This window comes from Pseudogymnoascus destructans, assembly GCF_001641265.1.
Source record: "Pseudogymnoascus destructans isolate 20631-21 unplaced genomic scaffold scaffold_21, whole genome shotgun sequence".
Classification (NCBI taxonomy): domain Eukaryota; kingdom Fungi; phylum Ascomycota; class Leotiomycetes; order Thelebolales; family Thelebolaceae; genus Pseudogymnoascus; species Pseudogymnoascus destructans.
The window spans coordinates 544,344-568,057 of NW_020167540.1; the positions used below are offsets into that span (position 1 = coordinate 544,344).

Here is a 23,714-nt window from a genome sequence, read left to right on the forward strand (position 1 = left end):
ACGAAACCGAGTCGGTGCACAAGATGTTAAGGATGTACAGGATTGGTTCAAGAATTGGATGACGGTGCGAAGCCCATGATATTCAGCCTGGTGATATTATTAATTTGATGAAGCTGGGTTTCAAATTGGAGTAGCTTCTGGAGAAGATATTCTTGTCCCTACCTGGATAGTAGATGTATGTATATTCCAGTTATAATATAAAATATAGTATAGCTAATAAACTATAGCCATTGTATACACCTAGCCCTGAAAATCGACGTTCTATTACCGTTATAGAATCGATTATTGCAAATGGAACAACTATTCCTCCTGTTCTAATTGTACAAGGTGTGAATCATATGATGAATTGGTATACCTTATTAGACGGAAATACAAGGGTATTAATGTCTGATTCTGGATATATCAACTCCCAATTAGCTCTTGAATATCTTGATCACTTGATTCTTCATATACAAGCTGGGGCAAACGCACGTCCTGGGGTTCTATTAATGGATCAACACGGTAGTCATATGAGCCCGGAGTTTATTATTAAAGCTACAGAAGCTAATATACACCCGTTTCCTTTTCCTAGCCACTTGACGCATGTTCTTCAACCTCTTGATATCGGTGTTTTTCAGCCGTATATGTAAGGACACAGAGCACCCAGCTTACAGTAATAGCATATGAGAGTGCGAGTCGGAGGCTAAACGGATGCTATCCTATAGGTCTACTACGAAGGATACAAAAAAGATGAAGGGGGAACCCCGTTGAGTCTGTTTCCTTAGGTACCCGAAACGGGCCCGACTCGGTTATCCCAACCCTAGCCCTGAACCTTCCACCGCAACAGGTCTGCATCGACCCTGAACCCTATACACTTACCACCCACTATAGTGTAACTCGCTATATGCTCCTCTACTGGTTTGAAACCCCACCGAGTCGGATTCCATGCTTGTAGTGACCGTAACAGTTCTTGAGACAGGTTCTTCGAGTATCTAGGTACGGAGGCATCCTTACAGTATAAACACTGGCACCGGAAGGCTGTACAAGATGCAACCCGGCGTCTAGATATTGAATATACAGTTTCATCGTTCTTCCGGGACTTAACGGAAATCAGGGAAAAGACTATGAAAAAAGAGACTATTCAAGGTGCCTTCCGAAAGTCTGGGATCTGGCCATTTAATTGCCAGAAAGCTCTTAAGAAAATGAAGACGTATATGGTACCAGCGATGGCGATGTCAATGGCGACAGCGATTGAATTACCCTGTCCTCAAACACCAGTAAGAGGTGTTCAAGCTGAGAGATCTCTTCAAGAAATAGCATCAAAAATCTCAGAGAAGATTGATATATTTAGTAGTCCTACACGCCGGAAAATCGACTCTACAATACGAGGGGTCCAGAACGTCCTTCTGACTGCAGAAGTCCGGGACCGGCAGTACGAAGACCTTCATAATAGGGTTCAAAATCAACAGAAGTCTAGGATTCGAGGGAATCGGAAAGGTCTTACAAAAAGGAGGGGTCCTTACAGGAACTCAGGCACGACAGATCCAGGAAAACAAGCGTGAAAAGGAGTATATGGGGCCGTGATTCAATTGCGTCAGAAGACGAAGAAGATGAAGATTCAATTCAAGATGCGTTTTCATACTTGTAGTGGTAAAATATTTCCCATAGTCTACGATTCAATTGCAATACAAATTGGGTGGTTGAGAAATCTGGGGCGGTGCAACTCGCTTTCGCGATGCAACTCGCTTGCGCCCACCGCGTAGCGGTGGGTTATTCGACCCACGATTAATCGATACTCTAAATCTCGTGCCCAGCAGGTTTGAAGCTTTCATTTTGAATGATTTCTATCAACTACACGTGTTGTTAGCAATCGGATCGCGTTAGATAGGGAGATATTGTATTTCAGCAATAACATGAGAAAAGCACTTACATATTCATCTGGGTCATGAATAAAGGCTATACGGAAGGGGCCATCCATCAATCGCTTCTGCCACGAGACACCCTTTTCTTCGAATCGCTCACAAGCAGCCACTATGTCGTCGACTGATATACAAATGTGACCGAAGCCTTCTGGACCTTTGTTACCATTGTCGTACACCATGCCTTGTTTCTTCTCTGTTCCATGGTTCCAGGTCAGCTCCACCATCCCCTCACGCTTCGACCGAGGGTCGGTTCCATGAATATTGTCGTTTGCAACAGGTGAGCCATAACCAAGTAAGTAGCTGTCAAAAACGGCGTCAGGGTTACTAGACGTATGTTCCAGTGTCATTCCCAAAACGTCCTTGTAGAAGTTGAGCGAGACGTCTTTGTCTTTAATACGCAGCATGGTATGGTTCATCTTGTAACTTTGGACGTCTGTCCCATTTTCAGATTCATGAATGAGATTCTGCAAAACGAGCTTGACCCTATACTCGTCAGGATCGGAGATGAATGAGGATCCGTCTTGAAGCATCTCCTGAGACTTGTATCCGGCATCGGACAGTTTCTTGCATGCAGCCTGAACATTGTCAACAGACAAACAGATGTGGCCGAAGCCTTTCGGATGCTCGTTCTCATCATGCGTGTCTCCAGCACCGTAATCGTGACTCAATTCTACGACACCCTCGCGGTCACTCGTGTGCTTACCATGAGAGGCGGACTTGGGAGAATCTAGAGAAGAGTTAATATTGGCAACAGCAACATCATACAGAAAAATTTGGGATAATAACTGTAGGCGAGGAAATAAAGATCCAATTTATATTCAGGGAATTGGAACTTCTGCAACACGCTCATGCCGAGTCTCTCATAGAACGCGACACTTGCTGAAGGGTCTATTAATTGATTAGTGACTATAAATTGGTTTAATGGCCATGTGCATACCCTTGACCCTGAGCATGGAATGGTTGAGCTTATACTTGGTAATGTCCGTCATGATCATGAAGATCTTGTTGATTTCGCAATGGTTTACTTTGAAATCACCCAATTGCTTGAATAATCTATTTCGCATGTGGTTGAAATTATTTTAGAAATCAATATCAGTCACATGACTAAGAAGAAGAGAAACCCATGTGCTATTTTCGGGTTACTAGATTTTCTACCTTATGTTTTTATGTTAGGTTGAAGAGGAAAAATTCCCATGGCTTACCCATGGGTGGGGCTTTGAGCGGCCTATTCGCGACCCCACTAGCCCACACCCTCCGCACCCTCCGCACCCTTTTGCAATATTCGCGACCCCCACTAGTCCACACCCTCCGCACCCTTACAGGATGACTGATTAGCTTTATGCAAGTCCTACTATTGGAGGTAATGTTCAAGTAGGCTCGACTTTCGTTCTCACAGCAAGTCGGCATTCTCAAACTTGTCTTTTCCAGAAATCCTGTCACTACGAGACCTCACGCTCATTGTGAATATGAAATGGGTCCCGTCAACGCTCACAGAAGTTTATTCCTATCCGATGCTATCTCTATATACGTCCAATTCGCCGTAGTTGGAAGCATTCTATGCGGAGCATACTATGTCTGGAAGACTTTGACTTCGGAACGCCGCTTGTCGGGCTTCGCAGTCGCGACACTCGCTGAAGAAAGTCTTGGGCCGAAAGAGAGTTACTTCAAAGACTCCAACAAAACGATTGCTGCCGGACTGAAGTCGAACTCCGGACCATTTCAAATTATCACCGGTACTGGGCCTAAACTCGTCTTGCAGAACAGGTTCGCCGACGAGCTCCGAAATCGATCAGAGCTGGACTTCAACGAAGCTTTTCGCAAGGACTTTTTCGCTCATTATCCCGGATTCGATGGCTTTCGCGCGAGCTTGGACAATCCTACGCTGATTCCGTCGACTCTTCGAGTCAAGATGACGCAGAGTTTGGGGCTTGTCACAAACCATCTTGTCGATGAGGCTACAACCGCTCTTCATGAGCTTTATGGTGAGAGTCGAGAATGGCGTTCCATTGCGGTCAAACAGCATAACCTCAACCTCATTGCACGCCTTTCGTCGCGAGTCTTTCTGGGGAGACCGATCTGCCGCAACGAGGAATGGATAGAGATTGCAAAGAATCACACTGGTCGGTTGTCGATGATTACATTTAGCAATATTTGGATACCTTACTGACTGGCCTGCAGTTGACTCGTTCTTGGCCGCTCGTGATCTTCGTGCTCAACCCTTCTTTTTGCGTCGTATCAAGCATTACTTCATGCCGCATAATAAGAATATCCGTAAGGATTGTCCTCTAAAGCTATTTCCTACATTGTTACTTACAAGAACTCCAGAACGGCATTATACCGATGCCAAGCAGATCATCAATACCGAGGTAGAGAGGAGGAAGATTCGAGCCCAGATAATTTTGGCCTCGGGTGGCAAGCCGGCAAAGGTATCAGACGCCATTGGGTGGATGGTCGAGATGGCTGGTGGAAAGGAAGTTGATTATGTCGCGGCTCAGCTCTCTCTTACGGTTGCCTCAATTCATGCCACGACAGAAGCACTGACAATAGCCCTATTGGATCTTGTGACTTATCCCGAAATCATCCCCCCGCTCCGTCAAGAGATCATTGAGGCATTGAGCATAGGAGGGTGGTCCAAGCAAGCGCTGATCAAGATGAAGCTAATGGACAGCTTCTTGAAGGAGTCGCAACGACTGCATCCGGTGAGATCTGCCGTTCAGTTGCAAATGAGCTATGCCAAGTTACTGACATAATATCTTTTGACAGCCCAGCGATGGTGAGAATGATTTAACACGACCCTATATCATTATGTATGATGCTGACACTATCTCAGTCTCCATGAACAGGAAAGTTATGCGTCGCCTTACTCTTTCCGATGGTACAGTCCTACCAGTAGGCACTCGTCTCATGGTCGCAGGAAGATTCCGAGACCCTGAGATCTATGAAAATCCCGATGAATTTGACGCCTACCGGTTTCTCAAGCTGCGCGAAGGCAATCCCAACGGTGCTTACCAATATGTTTCCACCTCTGCGGACATGTTTGGTTTCGGTATGGCCTGACTAAATTCCTACCCCTTTCACCTACAGTGTCAATCTGGATAGATGCTAATGTTGACAAATCTCATAGGACACGGGAACCATGCATGTCCGGGACGGTTCCTTGCTAGCAGCGAGCTGAAGATTGCCCTAGCACACATGATTCTGAAATACGATTGGAAACTCGACCAAGAAGACACGATGCCAAAGTTCTTTCAAAATGAGACTGCCCACATGACTAACCCAGGCATGAAACTCATACTGAGGAGGAGAACAGAAGAGATCAACCTTGATCTGAACGTGGATCCAGATCTGATTGACGTCAAAGAATAGATCAGTTCTGTTAATGGTGCAATCTCAGGGATGGGCTAGATTATGATAGAAGTTTGCCGTCATAGCCATAGATCACAACTATCTTGTCGAAGATGTGCTGATTTTGTGTCTTGTAAAGCTTTCATATATTTGCCATGGACATTGCTTCTGGTCTACTTTTGTTCAATATTTAACGTGGCAGCTTCCTTGATCGGCGTTCAAATGTGCCTCGGAGTTGTAAGGATGCCTCATCCCTCAGACCTTCAAAGGACCCAACTCGGGGCTGTTACGGTCACCACGTCGTACTAACCAGGCTCGGTGCTGATTGTTCGAAGTGATTATGGGAACCGGGGATCCACACCCAAAATCGGGTGGTATTCTCCGGTAACCAAAAATTCTCACAACGGCACAACGGAACAGGAGGCTTCAGGTAATACAGTATATAGAATAAATAGATCGATTGAATTTCTACACTATCTAATGGTCCTACATACAGTATTTGTAGGCTTCGTAAGGAAGCAGAATATGGGGCCGAAACCCAGTATTAGGCTGCGCACTGGGTACTCACGAGTCGAGTAGTAGAATTTTTACTCACCCAGCTGAGTTACTCGCTCATGTCCCGAGTATTGTTGAATGAGGATTACTCACTTGCTGAGTACCTAGTATGGGTCTTGGCAACTCAGTTATATCACGTGTTTGATTAGCCATTACTTATGTTAAAAACGGGGTGCGACTTCATTGATCAAGACGCCATAACTCCAACTCCATTCCCATATTGTTGATGTCCTATTCCACACTATAACCTTTGGCCTTTAGGTACCAGGTTACCAGATGGTTACCAGAACTCATCTGACCTTCATTCCTGGGTGAGAGACATTTCCATCGATTAAGCCCACAGCTTAAACATCATATCCTGCAAACGCCGAACCAATATCATACCCTTTGCCTGAATTGTCACTCTCTTCGCATGAATAGCGAGGAGGTTTGTCACTATAACTGTTAGTATGTCCCTGTCACTATGTTTAAACATCATACTCTCAAATTCTCGAATGAGGAAGCATTCAGCAGCTTCCTAAAGAGCTAGGATAGCAGATTGCTGGAAGCGAAGATTGGACTTGAAGTCTTCTGTGATTTCCCTAACAAGACGCTGGAATGGGAGCTAGTATCAAGTTGCTGTCTTCTGATATCGCGGAGAGCCTTGGTGCCTATATGTTTATTAGAGAGTTCTGGTAATCCTCTGGTAATCCTCTGGTAATCCTCTTACTAGACTTTGTGCAGCGCGTGGCCTTCTGAGCATGATTGTTGCTAGCTTGAGATGAGCAAACTGGAGCTTTTCTTGCTGTGCCCACAGCCTTTTCCTGTCCCTTTCCGCCAAGCCCAGAGCCAGCCCGTAATCCAAGTGGCATCCTTGGTGCTATGCCGCCAGTTGATCTCCTAGCAGTTTGCTTGGTACGAGTCATTTGCTAATATCAAGGTGAGTTAGTAAAGTAAACACAAGATAAAGAAGTAGATCAAAAGATATGTGTACTTACAGTGAGTTTGTAGAAAGAATATTGCAGAAGAAGAGTATAGTAAAGAGGTAGAGGTTGAAAGGTATGTGTTTTATATGAAGGTGCGCATTGTGGTGTTGTTTTTGGAACAGTAATTCTTTGTAGGTGAATATTCCTTCACAAATATTTTTGTTTGCAACTTTAAAATAACCACGACCTTAGAACCACCTTCCTTGGTTACTCTCCGATCTACACATTCTTCTTCCCTTTTGAGCCTTTACCTCTTCACTAGGACTTCAACTAAGTTTATTATCTTGATTCTATAGCCAGAACTTCTGGAGATCTCTGCTAATCACGTGTTTAGTTAGTATGGCGAAACTCAAGGCACATGAAGAACTCTCCACTAATGCGAATACTATCAAAGCTCGCAACTGCGTCTCCAACCTTACTGAAGATGAGAAGGCTGTTCACTTAGCACTCAAGGCTGACCATGCTGATCTGAGCTACTACTTAAAGAAGTTATATAAGTCTGCAAAGTGTAAGGATGCCTCCTTACCTAGATACTCGAAGAACCCGCCTCAGAGCTGTTACGGTCACCACAAGCATGAAATCCGACTCGGTGTGGTTTCGGACCAGTAGAGGAGGACATAGCGAGTTACACTATAGTGGGGGACAGTAAGGGTGTAGGGTTCAGGGTCGATGCGGACCTGTTGCGGTGGAAGGTTCAGGGCTAGGGTTGGGATAACCGAGTCGGGCCCGTTTCGGGTACTTAAGGAAACAAACTTAACGGGGTTCCCCCTTCATCTTTTTTGTATCCTTCGTAGTAGACCTATAGGATAGCATCCTTTTAGCCTCCAACTCGCACTCTCATATGCTATTACTGTGAGCTGGGTGCCCTGTGTCATTACACAAAGTATATCGCTGCCTCTACTGAAGACAAGACACGTCTACAGAATGAATTGAAGGTTGAGCGTATTTGTGTTCGGTAAGTTCCTTCTGGTAATCTCTGGTAGCCTCAATCTAACTATAAACAGGACTGAGAAGGGTACCCATGCATCTTGCATTGCGAATCAGAAAGTCAAGAATATTAGCGCCTCTTCTTCTCCACAAGCCCCACCATCTACTCTGCCCAAACAACTTCTGTCTGAGCTTGCTGCATTTGAGGGTATCTCAAGTATTCCAATCGATGACAATCATAACAGCGAATGGGAGGATACTGAGGTTGAAGACGATTTGGAGTTGGAGCTTATGTTACAGCGCGAGATATTTTAAATGACGAGGCTGTTCTACCAGATGAGCTTTCCGATGAAGAGATCACTAGCACCCAGGCTCTCTTAACTCAAGCGCACATTGATGTATGCTACCTCATAATCTGGTAATCTTCTGGTGATACTAATAGTTGATAGGCCCATGAAGAGTCCAATTTCTGCAAGTGGCAACATTTCTGGGATAGCTGTATCCACTCATATACGAGAAAGGCTGGAAAGCTGAGAAAGAAGCCTGAGCGTCTCTTTGAGTATATGCCGTGGATTGATGTAGAGGAAGGGTACGTCTCTGATCATCCTAGCAATCTTCTGGCAATACTAATTGTTTATTATAGCACTTTTCACGAGGTTATCCCACCACATAAATATTTCTGTTTGTACGAGCAGGCAGTTTGGAAAGTGGGCCTAATTACCAGGACCTGTGCAGTGGTACCCAAAGTCTTACAATCTTGTCGACAATGGATGGTTGCAAATATCCACTCATAGTTCTAGCTTCAAAGAGGCGTTCTTACTTGTCTACTCTAAGAAGTTTGATAAGAAAAAGTGGGCTAAGGTATCAGCTGCACAGGATATGTTGTTCCTGGAGCTAGAGTAGAGGAGAACTTGAGTTGCTAAAGTTATAGCGCTGGAGTACCTTTCGCGTTGGAAAACCAGGTATTTAAGTACTTCATCGTAGCCAGACTTCTGGTAACCTTCTGATAATCGAGCAATTTGCCAAATGCCATCTCAATACTCAGAGTTGTTTGATTCTGACAGTATTCTCAGACTCTTTTCCGTCTTCTCAACGACTATCCTCATTAAATCAAGTCTGTAAGGACACAGGGCACCCAGCTCACAGTAATAGCATATGAGAGTGCGAGTCAGAGGCTAAACGGATGCTATCCTATAGGTCTACTACGAAGGATACAAAAAAGATGAAGAGAGGAACCCCCGTTGGGTCAATCTCCTTAAGTACCCGAAACGGGTCCGACTCAGCTAACCTGCCTTAACTCTTATCATGTGACCGTAACCTGCCCGACTCAGATCCTTTCCATCACTGAGGGACAGGCATCCTTACAAAGTCCCTGCAGGCCTTGAATATATTGGCAAGTTAAACCAATTCGTCAAATGGACTAAGGATACACACGATATATTCATTGAGTGGTGGAAGCTATCACGATGGTATGAACAACACTCAGATCATACTACAAAACTCCTTATGAAGATTGCATGGGATTCAACCAACTGGAGTTCTCAATACTGGAGAAGTTATCACCAAGGAGCAGACCGGCTTTCTGGAGAACCATGTGTTATTTGTACTTATTGTTCGAAGGCCCTTACGCATCCTGCAATCAAGTCTGCTGGCCCAAAGTCTATGGCAACACATCTTGCATCAGACATTTGCAAAAAGAAGTCACAGATGGGAAGGATAGTCTCTATCAAATGCGAATCAATCAAATGCAACCTCAACAAGTAAGGATTACCAGATTATTACCAGAATTATGTAGGTTAATACCTATAATAAGATCATATTCTCACACAAGAGACATTTTATGAACAAGTTCTATACACAGTTATCTTGACTCATAGCTCGTTCCGCTCAGTCGAGGATCCTCATCAAGACCCTATAAATACTTTAGGTATTAGTAGGTCTGGCCGGCCTCATCAAGCAAGGTGGAGGGATGTTCTTAAGCATATATAATAGATAATAGCGTTCTAATAATCTTCTGATAATCATGGTACTTAGATAGAGGAATATACATGATTCGTTCTCACAGCTTACTAGAGATGGCGAGAGTGATGCTAATAGATGTAATACTTTAACTTAACCATAAAACAGTATTAATCGTATGAGGGACTGTTCACATGATGCATAAATCTTACACGTGATAGCCGAGTACTCACCGGGTTTTTACAGAGTAACTGAGTATTGACCTCACTCACCGAGTCGAGTAAAAGGTTCAGCTACTCACCCAGCTGAGTAACCCACTGAGCGAGTGAGCCGAGTATTGAGCGAGTAGTGCGCAGCCTACCCAGTATACACCAGGTTCTGTTGGTGAAGCAGAGTGTGCATCACGACCCAACCCGAAACCCGTCCTGAGACTTCGACGGTCGGTATTCCAGAACGATCATTTTCACGGCCAAAAGGCCACCGTATTCCATAGCGCACGTCCCTACTCCCAACACTGATGTTGTTGAGTAATATGCGTGTGTATTCCTGTCTATCTATTGCTGCCTGAAATTGCGGGGAAGTGGTGCTGAGATCATGTGACATATTACAACACCCCCCCATGTATCCCAGTACCGCATACTAAGTAGGAAGGCTCGCAGGCAAATCCGTGGAGTTCTGGGCCAACAACCTTTTTCTACCCCCACCTCCGCCACTACCAAGCACCAACTTTCCACTCTCGCACAGCTCCGTACGTGACTCACAATGACTGTTTATTGGTGAAATCAAGCCTCAAGACATGGCTCTGGTTGAGATCAGGGCTGACCTCCATGATGACTTGCCGGAGTATGAGAGGGTCAAAATACCATCCCTACCCCCAATTGTGGTTGGCGTGGAATTGGCCCGTCCGTACGGTGTTGCTGGTGTGGTGGAGTCTGACCACCCACAACAGACAACGGCTTGGTACATCCAGGCTGTAGGAGACATGGATGCTGGCTGTGACCAGTGTGTACACGATCGGGGCAGTGCTTGGGCTCGTCCCTTCTTCTCTGCCTGCCATCACTATGGCGAGCTGCAGGAAGGAGCCTGTGGTAACTGTGCAATGAAGCACAAGTCAGCTGCTTGTTCCTTGAGTAAGTTTGTACCTTTCTGTTGATTCCTATGCTGCGTACGACACTAACACATAGTAGGCCACAAGAAAACTTGGAGACCTGCCACGCCACCACCTCCGCCATCTCCCAAAGCTGGGAAAAGATCTGGCACCCGTGCGACAGAAAGCTATTGATGAAGAAGCTGCTGCTCAGCTTCGTGGGTAATTTCCGTACGCCCTAGTGCTCTCAGTGTTCTGGTGCTCTCGGTGTTCTGGTGCTCTCGGTGTTCTGGTGCTCTCGGGTTCTGGTGCTCTCGGTTGTGAATGAGGCCTAAATGACAGTGGATTTCTCTGCAATTTTAATGTGACAGGTCCGTACGTAGTTGTGAGTGTGGGAAAATGGGTGATTCTCCTGTTTTTGTATAGTAAAAGTCAGGGATTTCTCCTGCTCTTGTCTGCCTTCCCCCCTTTGTTGAAATGGGTTTGGAATTTCGAAAAATGAATGTGAAATCTCCATGCATATATTGCATCTATGTCGTACGGAGTTGTGTAGTCTTCCAAATGAGTGTATGTTTATTATTTCCCAAGGTATTCCATTGGGAAAGTTGAAATAAGAACACATAGTAAAACTAGGTGTAACTGTAGGTGGCTTTGGTGCTTTTGAGAATTCTACCTCCGTACGGAACTCATCCATTAGCTATTCTTGTCTTGCCTCACTTTTCAGTTAGTGAAGTAGAAGACTAGACTCTTTGGTCTAGGGGGCTGCTTTCCATAGTACAAAGGTAGCCAGTGCTTCGTACGGGGTTGTGTTGTATGTATGCACTCCTATAGGAGATGCTTTATGTCTACAAGGTTCAAATGTTTAATGAACTCCTTGTGCTTCTGATGGGGTAGGGCCTTAGTAAAGCCGTCTGCTGGCATCTCGTACGTAGCTATCCACTTAATATTGAGGTTCCGATGCTCAACCTCCTGTCTTAACCAATGTGAGTGGACGTCAATATGCTTCAGCTTTGTAACTAGCTTTGGAGACTCCTTAAGTAAGATCCGTACGGTCTGCAAATTATCACAATTAAGTGAGTATTGCTCGTTTAGATCGAGTTTGATTGTGTTAAAAAAACGCTGCCACCAATAGAGCTGTTTCGCACTGTGGGACAAAGCTAGAAGCTCTGCCTCTGTTGTAGAGGTTGACACAGTCTTCTGCTTTGAACAGCGCCAGTCTATTGCCCCTCTGTTACGACGGAACAAGAAGGCTGGCCAACTACAGGACAGGAAGGAGGGAGGTCGCATGAGACCGGCCCTGGTATCTGGAGGGGCAGCGGGGAATAGTAGTTCCGAAAGTATCACGTGACGGACTCGCAGGATGATGAGAAGAGTCCTAAGAGTCCAGGACTCCGAGGACTCGAGTGAGTTCCCAGGAGTCCACTAGGCACGTGATGGACTCGCAGGATGATGAGAAGAGTCCTAAGAGTCCAGGACTCTGAGGACTCAAGTGAGTTCCCAAGAGTCCACTAGGCACGACGCCACTATATAAGTAGATAGTATTTCCTTAGATAGGAGCTTCGTGCTCAACTCAATACAGTATTTGTTATATACTAGTAACGTGTTACTTGAAGCCTTTGTGTCTGATCCCCTGCCTCCTCTGATAAGTAAACCTTTACGCAAGAGAACCTCTGTGTCTTCTATCATTTAGAAGTCAGCGTTACACCCTCCAAATAAGGTAAACAAATAACCCTCTGTGCTCTTTCTTGTTGATTCGCAGTCTGCGTACGAAGCGTCACTAGAGCATTGAAAGCGAGCCTCTTGAATATTAGGTCCAAACTGAAGAGCTAGGGTCTTAGTATCCTTAAGGTAGAGTAGAAGTCTGTCGACTGCAGCCATGTGGTCTGGGCCTGGATTGATGAGAAATTCCGATAGTTTCTGTGTCGTACGGGCTATATCAGGTCTCGTTACGACTGCTGCGTAGTTTGCTGATCCTACTTTCTGTTGGTAAAGATGGATTTGTTGCTTATCTGCCTGGCCGTCAAATTGGGTTAGGTTGTCTGTAACCATTGGCGTTCGGGTGGATCGAATAGAGGCTACTCCGTACGTAGTTGTGATCTTGTCGATATAGGAGTCCTGGCACAGCCATAGGGTTTTCTGGGTGCGGTCCCTCACAATTCTTATGCCTAAGAACCATTGAAGTTCTCCTATTTCTCGAAACTCATACGCTTCCATCAGTCTCGTACGGAACTGTGTTGCCTCCATTTTGTGGCTAGGATGGCTAAGGATGCAAATATCGTCAACATAGAAGAAGACAATAATCTTTGAAGATACAAAGAGGCACTGTGCTTCTGGGACCTGTACGAGGCCTAGAGCCTTGAGTGTCTCTGAGAAGTCTCGAAACCAGAGTAAGGGGGACCTTCGAAGTCCATAGAGTGCCCTGTTAAGTTTCCAGCATTTTCCTTGCTCCTGGTAGCCGTCTGCACACCGTACGTAGACCTCCTCATCAATACGGCTGTTTGTGAATGCGTTTATAGCATCTAATTGTTGTGTATCCAAATCAAAGTAGGCTGTGATTGCCATTAAGGCTCGGAAGGTTTTCGAAGCAAGCGTAGCTGCGTACGTCTCATCATGGATAGAATAGCGTTGTAGGTCGCCTCTTACAACAAGTCTAGCCTTATATTTAAGAAGGTAGCCATTGTCATTGAATTTGTATGTGAAAACCCACATAAGGGGTATCACAAAGTTCCGTACGGAGCTGTCGTTGACAGATGTGAACGTTCTATGCTTTCGAAGGTCTCCTATTTCCTTTGCAGCTGCAGCTTGGAATCCTATTCGATGTGGATGAGTTTGGAGTTGATTCCAGAACTTTGGAGCAGCTGGTAGGTCCGTACGGTGTATGCTCTGTCGATTGAACTCCGTTCCTACTAGGAAAGCTTGGTGTAAGCTTAGCTTTGCTTCTGGTATCGCTATTGTAGCTAGGTAGACGTCGTGTCTTCGTACAGTGTCCTCAGGGCGTTCCGGTGTCATTTCAGGCGTTTGAAGTTGTTCCTGTAGCTCTGTAGCTCCGTGGTCCTTCTGAGTAGGCGGCTCTTCTTGAGGAGAGGAGGTGTTTGTTGCCTCTGATTTGTACGGAATTGTTGTCCCGTTCTGAGGCTGTTGTTCCCCCTCAAACTCCTCATCTTCTTGATCTTGAATATCTGGTATTTCAATGACCTGAACTGTCTTTTCGAGCTCTGTTTGGACAAGCTGAGCCTCGTACGAAGGGTCATAAGCCTTTGTCTCATCAAAGGTAATGTCTCTTGTAACTATAACCCTTTTAAGTTGCGGAACCCAAATGCGGAATATGTTTGTAGAGTTATAGCCAACTAGGTAGCCTATTTGGGCGTTCCTCTGTATCCTCTCAAGCTTTGGCTTGTTTAGAATAAGGGCATAGGCTCTACAGCCATAAGCGCGAATATGACAGAGTAATGGCTTAAGTAGCTCTGGCTTTTGGCTCTCTGTAGGTAAGGACTGGAGTAGAAGTCCGTACGGGGTCTCATCGTTTATGACTGACGATGGTGAGCGGTTTATGAGGTACCCTGCTGTTTTGAAAATCTCAGGCCACATTCCTTCTGGTAAGTTGGCTGATTCTTTAAGTGCGCGTGATCGTGTGATTATCGTACGGCCTGACCTCTCTATTCCTCCATTCGGCTCTGCTGTATAGGGTGGAGAGATGTGGATTTCATATCCTTCGTCCTTAATCCAACCCTCCCATTCATTTCCAAGTGAGGCTTCACCATCTAGGTGGAATATACGGATTTGGAACCCCCATCTTCTCTGTACGTAGCTCACAAAGTCCTTAATCGTCTGTAGGAGCGTTCCTTGTGTTTTATCCTTTATAGTATAGACGTGGTTCATGCGGCAATTATCACATAGGAAGTGTAAGGCTTGTGTGCTGCCATCGTATGCCTCTGGCATTTGGATTAGGTCAAGGTGGACCTTCTCATATGGCACTTTTGAGCGTGGTGTAGATCTTCTAGAAATCTGCCTTGTAGCATGCGTAAGTCGGCATACTTCGCACTGAGTATCGTACGAGTCTAGGTCTGTGACGATAACTCCAGCGGTCTTCTCTTGGAGTTTTCTAATGGCGTTTTGGTTTAGGTGTCCCATGCGGTTATGCCATTCCTTTGCAGTGCCTTTTAGGTCCTTACGAGGTCCGTACGAAGATAGGACAACGTTGTCCTGTTGATCCTGAGTGCTATAAACAGCTCGGGTAGGCATTTTTGATGTATTCAAGAACCCATTGTCCATGAAGCATTGGAGTGTTGCAGAACGGTTGATCTCCATACGTAAGTCCTTGTGCGGCGGTATTCCAATGAACTCCCTTTTGGATGAATCGTCTAAGAGAAGCGACTGAAGTGTGGAAGGATGAAACGAGAGCTGTATCTGTAAGGGTGATAGTCCGTAGAGACTTCTTATCCTCCCCGTTTTGGACTGTAATATCTACAGACCCAAACGCTTCAATCTTCACCCTTTGGTCTCCAGCTAAGAGGTAGCTATTATCTTGACATTCTTGGATATTGTAGAACCTCGTACGGTCGTTGCAGACGTGAATTGTAGCTCCAGAGTCGAGAATTATGCTTTTAGAGAGCTCATAGGCTGAGGTTTTCGGCTTTAGTCCTTGGGAGACTTGGAAGACTGTAGTGAAAGACATAGGTGGATCTGTATTCGTACGGGATTGTACTCCATTCGGGTTGTTGAAATTGTTCTGTTCTTCTGCCTTTTGGATAACGTACTGGAATCCTGGTTTGTCACTTATATAGGCCTCTACTTTAACTTCAATCTCTTTATTTGGGCGCCATTGCCTCGTACGCTTTGACTTCATCACATAGAGGCAGTCCCGCCACTTGTGTGTTGTTCCGTAAGGGCAGTCTAGTCGAGCCTGATTTTTCTGTTTTCTGCCTCTCTGACCTTGCTGACCTTGTTGTAGGTTGTTCGTACGGCCTTGGAGCGTTGGCTGTAGGTCGCTATTGTCATCCTCTTGTAGTGCGAAAACTCCATGTTCCCCCCTAGGTTTCTGGGTGAATCTCTCTTGCCTATGGTTGGTTCTATACTGTCGTAGGACCTCCTCAAATTCGTACGACTTTGTCTGCTTCTCTAGCTTGTGTTTCCATGGTCCTCGGAATTCGCAAGGTCCTATTGCATCAAGGAAGGTATAGATAGCGTCGTGAGGGTCGATAACCTCTGTTGCCTGTAGCGTACGGCCTTGAGTGTATACATTCTCCCAGTTTAGGAGCCAGTCTTCAAGGTCCTTGCCTCTTTGCATTTTTGCAGCCTTTTGCCATTCTAGTCTCCATTCTCTGATTCTAGCTCTTTGAGTAGGTGCGAACTGGTCTCGTACCTTTCTAAGCATATCATACGGAGTATCGCAATTGTAGGTATAGGGTATGAAGTCGCGTTTGATGGTTTCTTGGATCTTAGAGCGAAGCCCCTGAATTGCTTCCTCCTGCTTTTCCCACACCTTGCGCTCATATTGGAAATCAGCTTGTAGGTTTCGAAGCTGTTCCTTCTGATCTTCTGTAAGAGATGCGTACATAATTGGCGTTAATTGCTGTTGGCCTTCTACTGAAGGTTGGATGGTCTGGCTACCTGAAGCTCTTGTTGACACTCCAGGTCTTGTTTGAGCAGTAACACCACCACCAGCTTGCGTGGCACTCCGTACGAACTCAGGAATAGGTCGAACGGGCTGTAGGAGTGTAGGAGGGTCCTCGATTGATGGATCGATATACCCCCATACTCCTGCCTTCATTGAAGCAGTTTTGATAGTCTCTATCCACTCGTCCCAGTCTCTAGGGCTTGTGAGGACCACCCCCGCCTTCTGTAGGGTCGCCATAATGATGGTTTTTTCGACTCCAGGACACAGGACTTGATTTTGGTCCGTTCGGGTTTCTATAGGCTTCAAAATGCGTCTTGGAGTTGCTCCGGGCTCATAACTGTTGAGTAATATGCGTGTGTATTCCTGTCTATCTATTGCTGCCTGAAATTGTGGGGAAGTGGTGCTGAGATTATGTGACATATTACAACAGATGTGGACCTGTGGCGGTCACGTGTGAAGGACAACGGCAGTCCAACCGAGTCGGACCCGTTTCAGGTATTGAGGGAAACCTACTGACGGGGTTCCCTCTTCATCTTTTTTGTATCCTTCATAGTAGACCTATAGGATAGCACCCATTTAACCTCCGACTCGCACTCCTATATGCTATTACTGTGAGCTGGGTGCCCTGTGTCCTTACACATTTAGCTTTTCTTGTGATTCCTGGCAGTCAAAAGGGGCTGTGCAAAGATCTAAGTTGGCTATTGCTTTGTCACACATCGAGCTGAAGGCACTGCCGTCGCTATGCTCACCTTCTTTACGGGTGTTGACACACTATTCCAAGACTGTGTTTTAGATTATGACAATAACAGTGTATTTAGCTAGAGTTTTTTTAGATATCTAGCTTTGTTTTCACTCTTTCACCACTTCAATAACACTGTCGCCTACATTGCCATCGTAAAGGTATATTTTGGTGATCTTCAGCCCTGCCGCCTCAACCAAGTTGTGCCATTGCTCCTGGGTTCGCTCCACTGCTGCAAATGTGGCCATCATTTGAGTCGGGCAGGTTATGGTCACATGATAAGAGTAAAGGCAGGTTATCCGAGTCAGACCAGTTTCGGGTACTTGAGGAGATTGACCCAACGGGGGTTCCTCTCCCTCAGTGACGGAAGGTATCTGAGTCGGACAAGTCACGGTCACGTGGTGAGGGTGAAGGCAGGTTATCCGAGTCGGACCCGTTTCGGGTATTCAGTGTTGCTAATAGTTCATCGGCTCATCAGTTCAAATCGGCTCAGTTCAGTTCAGTTCGGCTTTTATAAGTGGGGCGTTCAGTTCAGTTCACAAGTTCTCATATAGTGGGGCGTTCAGTTCAAGTTGTCCGCACTGACTGTTTTGAACTGAATGAACTGACAGTTCTTGGGGGGTTAATAGTGGGCCAGACATAATATATTACCATAGCTTTTAGCGCTGAATTGTTTTTTCCCCGGGACTTTTGGATGCTCACGGGCGCAATTTTGTTACATTTGATAAGTTACCAAAATGTCGTCACAGGCTTCAACTGAGCAATCACTACCACCTAGTATACAATCTAAGTTATTAAACCAAGATGTTACTAGCTCAGGCCTTGATTGTCAATCTTCATCATCACAACTCAGCTCCATTACTTCAAACCAGAAGCGCTCTCGCACTTCCTTTATCTGGTCGCATATGCCAGGTGATCCAAATACAGTATACTTCAATGGTCAACAAGTGATTGTTTGGCATTGTGGGATTTGCAAGAAGGAGTATCATGAGGCAGGTGGAACGAGAGGCCCAAAGAAGCACTTGTTAAAGTGTCACTCTATTACGGATCCAAAGGAAGGGACTAAGTTGCTTGCACAAACCATGTCAATTGCAGAGGCTTTTGAACGAGGTCAAGAGGCCTTGCTTTACACGAAGCGTCGTAAGCTTGACACGTCTTTTGATATTGCAACTTTTCAACAGCTCTTTATATGATGGATTGCACGCTGTTCTCTTCCTCTACGAATGTCAGAAAGGCCAGAATTCCGAGAGCTTCTTATGTTTCTAAACCCAGAAGCTGAGAGTGCACTTCCAGCTAACCATGAAACTGTGCGTAACTGGACTATGGAGTCCTTTCGTGTAGAGAAACGTCGAGTACAACAAGCTGTCCATGGGGCTATTTCAAAGGTTCATTTTACAGTTGATTTGTGGACGTCAACAAACTCCCTCGCTCTACTTGGAATAATAGCCCATTACTTTGCAGAAGATGGTCAGCTTTGAGAGTCAGTTCTAGCGCTACGAGAATTAGAAGGTCGGCATACAGGGGCAAACCAATCACAGCTCATTCTAAAAGTGATTGATGAGTTTGGAATTGCAAGTAAAGTTGGGTATTTTATGATGGATAATGCAGAAAACAACGAGACGATGATGCAGAGTCTTTTAGCTAGTTAGTACTCTCTCCTATATTTATACTATTAATATTAACACTAGTATAGCTTTAGAGGAGCGCCATATTCCATATAATGCAAAGCAACACCGTCTTCGCTGCAATGGCCACATTATCAATCTTACAGCTCAGGCTTTTCTTTTCTCAACTGAAGATGAAGCTCTTTCAGAGACAAACAACCTAAGTTCTTCGTATATTCCTACACAGCTCGAAATGGAGACTTGGCGTCGAAAAGGCCCTCTTGGAAAGTTACATAACATTGTAGTTTATATTCAAAGGTCTCCACAACGGCGATTAGCCTTTCAGAAACTCAGTCAAGGACGTCGATTACTTCGAGACAATACGACACGGTGGAACTCTTGGTTTTCAATGATAACTTCAGCTCTTCATGAAGACGTTAAACCTGCTATCGACCTATATTGCTTTCAAGTAGGAGGTGATTTAGTAGGCGATGTATTGTCTAGTTCTGATTGGGCTAATTTAAGTAACATTCATGGGTTTCTTGGAGACTTTTATGAAGCTACAAAAGCTACAGAAGGCCGTAGTGCCACTTTGGAAAGAGTCCTACCATCTATGGATTATATATTAGAGAAGCTTGAAGATGGCAAGACAACCTACGCTTCAGATTCATTTATGATTCCTTGCATTAACTCTGGCTGGGCAAAGCTGGATAAGTACTATAGCCTTACAGATCGAAGCCCTGTATACATTGCAGCAATGATTCTCATTCCAAGTCAAAAATGGAGCTATTTCGAAGACAACTGGGACCCTATCTGGGTAGCGGATGCAAAGAAGACAGTGCAGGACTTTTGGCAATCTCAGTACAAAAGTACAGAAGTTATACTTCCAATAACTCCGCTCACGCCAAAGACTGGGTTTGCAAAGTGGAGAACTGAGAAGGCAAGACAAGCACCTATAGTTGATGAATATTCACGATATTGCCAAGGGGTTTGTTGTCCCGTTGAGGTGGATTCTATCACTTGGTGGATGGAGCCTACACAGTGCAACGTATCCAAATCTATCAGTTATGGCATTTGATATATTGTCAATACCAGCTATGTCAGCAGAGCCAGAACGTCTGTTTTCAGGTGCAGGAATTACAGTTACAGAGAGAAGAAATAGGCTAGGCGCAGAGACCATTGAGGCATTAGAATGTCTAAAGAGCTGTGGAAGCCATTGCACTACTTGGCTTGCAGGTTCCTAGATGACAGCAAAATAGTTTTAATGAACTGGCGTTCGTTCAGTTCAGTTCAGTTCAGTTCAGTTCAATACCATAAAGTGGGGCGTTCAGTTCAGTTCACGCATTTTCATATTGTGGGGCGTTCAGTTCAGCCTCAAATTTGAACTGAACTGAACTGTTTGAACTACTAGCAACACTGCGGGTACTTAAGGAGATTGACCCAACGGGGGTTCCTCTCTTCATCTTTTTTGTATCCTTCGTAGTAGACCTATAGGATAGCATCCGTTTAGCCTCCGACTCGCACTCTCATATGCTATTACTGTGAGCTGGGTGCCCTGTGTCCTTACAAGGAATGACCATCTCATCGATGAGAATAACTGAGCCTGGAGCTAAAGCAGCTGCGGTATTCTTCAGAATTGTGATACATTTTTCGTCAGGGAAGTCGTGTAGGATATTACGCATGTAATAGATACGTGCGCCTAAGGTACAAGTCATTTATTAGTAGTCATTCTAGCAAAGGGAACAGAAAGAGAATTGCTCACCAGTAATCGCTTGAGGGTTTCAGTTTCAGTATTGAAGAGAAAGGATTGAGCAGCTAGGTTGATGATATGTCCATTGCATCGCAATCGGTAATGAAGAGGATCGTAGGTGAGATTGTGTTGTTCCTGAAGAGCTGTCCAAATAAGTATTAGCTATAACTTGGATCTTTAAGATGGAAAACAATAAAGGAAATAAAGTATACCAGCTGAGAGGTGCTCCATCATAGTATCATTGTTGTCTGCATTGTCTGTCATCATATATCCAACCTTCGAAGCAACTTGGTAGTCTTCTAAAAGGTCTATAAACACTGAAGCCATGTTCTCTCCACTGTGTTCACCCTGAAGCTCCGGAAGACCCAGAACTAAAGACCGGAGTTTCCCGTGTTCATCAGTAAAATGACTGACGATACCAAGTAAGGCGTGCGAGTTTTGTGAGCTCCAGAGATCCAAGGTAAAGAGGATGGAAGACAGTACTGATTGAAGGGCAAGTTTAGTATATTCCTTTTCTTGTTGAAAGGTCCTCATAATCCAACCGTGAATTGTGTTGTGTGTAGCAGGCAACCAGGTGTTGATATTAGGATTTAGATACTGTAAAAGGGCCCGGAATTCATCTCTTTCCACCATCCGGAAGGAGATATTGCAAGAGGTAATCCATTTCACAAAGAGTTGTTCCAGAGTTCCAGGGTCCAGCTGATCTCCAGTTCCATCATTAGAATTAAGGCGCCGGCGTGAATGTGATGCTTCTTCACCTCTTTTGAAGGCATGGCGAATAGTGGCTTCTACAGCTAGAGAATGTGTCTGTTCTTCATAGATATTATGACCTTTTAGGTGTCGGGCAATGTTTTTGGTTCCTCCAGATTCCATATAAGTCTGAGGGCAGAACTTACACTTCCATACAGAACGGCCACTATCATTAGTCCAAATACAAGCTTGCCCTTCTTCTGTATCAGGAACGTGATCCCATACCCAGGACATACAGGCGTGTCATTTACATGACCGTGAATGTGAGCGTGATTGGTGTCCAGAAGTAGGAGTAGAAGGTTTCGATTCTTCCTTGTCAAAATCATCACTCAGAAGATCAGATAATACAGCAGAAGACTGAGAAGACATCTTGAATCAATGACTGTGAGAAGTGAACCTCAATAACTGAAAAGGGGCTTAATAACTAAAACTCCACTATATTTCTTAAGCATAATGAAAGTGTCTTAAACTGACTAATAAACCAACAGTTTCACAGTTTTCAGGAGGTCGAAACCAGATGGACTGTTTAATAGGAATCTATGAACTGAACTACAAACTGCGAAACGGACTGTGAAACTGTGAAACTGCGAAACTATTACCCACACTGCATCTGGGTATGCAACAGCTTGTGCAACGGTATCTGGCGTATCTTCCAAAATGACTCAGGGTGTTTCTTACGCAGAGCAATTGACTGAGTACCAATTCCACCACCAACATCCACAAAAAACACTTGCTCTGGCTTAAGCCCTTCAATCTTCTCCTCCAGTGGATAAACTTCAAGCCATGAGTGTTTGCCCGTATGATGGACAGACATGTACTGGTTAAAGTGTGCCAGTGTTTTAGGCTGAGTCAGCATCCAGGTGAAAAATGGCAGCTCTGTGTTGAACGCTTTTTGCAGTGCGGTATCAGTGTTTTCCTCCACATCCTGGTATTTGTGTTCTTTGAGGAAATTTGGCAGAACTGACCAAACCGGATAAGTGGTGTAAAAGCTAGATAATGAATCAGAATATGATGAATCTACGGAATGATTGCACTTACTAGTTGTAAAGAGCTCCCGCCAATCTGGGAAGAGCAACTGCTTCAGTGATGTTATTCGATGTAAAAGTGTCCTTTCCTGTTTCCTTGATAATTCCTATTGAAGCTAAGTAGCGAAGGATACGGGCTATAACAAGGTCAATTAGTTAGCTTTATATCTCTGAAATTTGAAGAGATACTGGAATAGTCACCTAGAAGGACTGGTGCCGCCCCAGTCTTAGTGGATAAGTCGATCACAGACGCCAGCGTTTTGTCTTTCACCAAAAGTTGAAACAGGTCTAGGTCAATCCCAATACGAATTGCGGTGAGTGGCAATGCCTAGAATAAGTTGTTAATTCAACATTACTTACCAGTAGTTCCTTACGCGAGTCAACTTCTAACGGAACTCACCAAATATACCAGTCATTGTATGGTTTCCGGGGGAGTCTCAATGGAATCAGACATCTCACGCAAGGAGACAAGGATAGCCTTGCATTGAGCCTTGTCGGCACCTGAAGCCAAACTCTTGATTTGGTTTGCAATGGCGTCCATGGTACAGTCAGTGATGGATGCTCTTTCTGCTGGACAATAGGACGCAGTATTGGGGTAATGGAAAGTATATAATAAAATTTAGGTTAACGTGCATGTATAACGAAAGTGCCAAACAAGCGAAAGTGCCAAAATATCGCGACTACCCCATAAGAATTGCGATAAATCCACCACAACAATATAAATTAATTAAAACTACTCGGAGTCCTCTTCCTCAGACCTGTCTATTACAATCTGACAAGTGCGTGCATTGTGTCCAGTCTCACCACACTTGCCACAGCGACGTGCATGGGTTTCTTCCCTTGGCTTCCGACCACTACTTGCCCTTATTTCTTGCTCTACTTGCTGCACAACGTCCCTCTCGTCCTGTAGCTCCTGTGCTACCTGTTGACTAAGTGATCCTCCTTGCTGTAGTCGTGTTTTTTTAGCTCTCCGGCGCTTGCTTAGCACTTCATTTGCCTGTCGCAGGTTTTGGTTCTCTGCTTTTAACAATGCTAATTGATGCATTATTTGCGATGCACCCTTTGTAAACTGGTCAACAGCTGCATAGATTGAGGTTGGAGAGCTATTTTGATGATGCGCAATTCAGTTTTTAATGAAAGTAGACTGTGATACAGCTTCAGTTGGGTTATTTGGTGTCTGAGAAACCCATGGTTGAGCGGTGTTTGGGCGAGAGGTTGGAGGTGTTGGCGTCTTAAACCTAAGGTCAAGTGTAGATATTACACTCTCAGGGCTAAATGGAAGAAGCCCAGCACCTCGGAACCCTCCCTGAATATTGCTTTCTGTCATTGCAATGTTAAATGCAGCGTGGAAGGCAGGAAAGAAGTCATCCTTAGTAATGTGAATAATATGAGCCCGCATCATATCTTTAATTTGCCGACCGTAAGCTCTCTTTAATGGGCCAAAACAGCCAACATCAAGTGGTTGGAGTATATGGGAAGAGTGAGTAGGC

The 23,714-nt window shown here is 44.9% G+C and overlaps 6 protein-coding genes across 6 annotated transcripts; 3 read left to right on the forward strand and 3 right to left on the reverse strand.

Annotated features, from left to right (window-relative positions):
• Positions 1–845: 845 nt before the first annotated feature.
• VC83_09665 (uncharacterized protein) lies at positions 846–1,694 on the forward strand. Its single transcript, XM_024473078.1, has 2 exons — positions 846–897; positions 947–1,694. The coding sequence occupies exon 2, from the start codon at positions 1,104–1,106 to the stop codon at positions 1,539–1,541; it is 438 nt and encodes a 145-aa protein (XP_024328846.1). The 5' UTR covers positions 846–897; positions 947–1,103; the 3' UTR covers positions 1,542–1,694.
• On the reverse strand, positions 1,695–3,057 carry GLO1_2 (Lactoylglutathione lyase). Its single transcript, XM_024471636.1, has 4 exons — positions 2,839–3,057; positions 2,688–2,789; positions 1,910–2,628; positions 1,695–1,830 (listed from the first exon to the last, which is right to left on the reverse strand). The coding sequence occupies exons 1-4, from the start codon at positions 2,963–2,965 to the stop codon at positions 1,777–1,779; spliced, it is 1,002 nt and encodes a 333-aa protein (XP_024321332.1). The 5' UTR covers positions 2,966–3,057; the 3' UTR covers positions 1,695–1,776.
• Positions 3,058–3,198: 141 nt separating this feature from the next.
• On the forward strand, positions 3,199–5,766 carry VC83_08076 (uncharacterized protein). The gene is made up of 6 exons (XM_024471637.1): positions 3,199–4,021; positions 4,080–4,172; positions 4,227–4,600; positions 4,665–4,674; positions 4,732–4,947; positions 5,026–5,766. The coding sequence occupies exons 1-6, from the start codon at positions 3,373–3,375 to the stop codon at positions 5,265–5,267; spliced, it is 1,584 nt and encodes a 527-aa protein (XP_024321179.1). The 5' UTR covers positions 3,199–3,372; the 3' UTR covers positions 5,268–5,766.
• A 1,339-nt stretch (positions 5,767–7,105) lies between these two features.
• On the forward strand, positions 7,106–8,596 carry VC83_08077 (uncharacterized protein; the record flags this gene model as incomplete). Its single annotated transcript, XM_024471638.1, has 6 exons — positions 7,106–7,274; positions 7,673–7,721; positions 7,771–7,910; positions 7,994–8,091; positions 8,143–8,282; positions 8,494–8,596. The coding sequence occupies 6 exons, from the start codon at positions 7,106–7,108 to the stop codon at positions 8,594–8,596; spliced, it is 699 nt and encodes a 232-aa protein (XP_024321180.1).
• An 11,733-nt stretch (positions 8,597–20,329) lies between these two features.
• On the reverse strand, positions 20,330–20,776 carry PLC1_8 (Phospholipase C; the record flags this gene model as incomplete). The annotated part of the gene is made up of 3 exons (XM_024471639.1): positions 20,330–20,398; positions 20,462–20,592; positions 20,662–20,776. The coding sequence occupies 3 exons, from the start codon at positions 20,774–20,776 to the stop codon at positions 20,330–20,332; spliced, it is 315 nt and encodes a 104-aa protein (XP_024321329.1).
• A 1,018-nt stretch (positions 20,777–21,794) lies between these two features.
• On the reverse strand, positions 21,795–22,765 carry VC83_08079 (uncharacterized protein; the record flags this gene model as incomplete). The annotated part of the gene is made up of 3 exons (XM_024471640.1): positions 21,795–22,188; positions 22,238–22,361; positions 22,684–22,765. 3 exons carry the CDS (start codon positions 22,763–22,765, stop codon positions 21,795–21,797), a joined length of 600 nt encoding a protein of 199 aa, XP_024321330.1.
• Between the last annotated feature and the right edge of the window lie 949 nt (positions 22,766–23,714).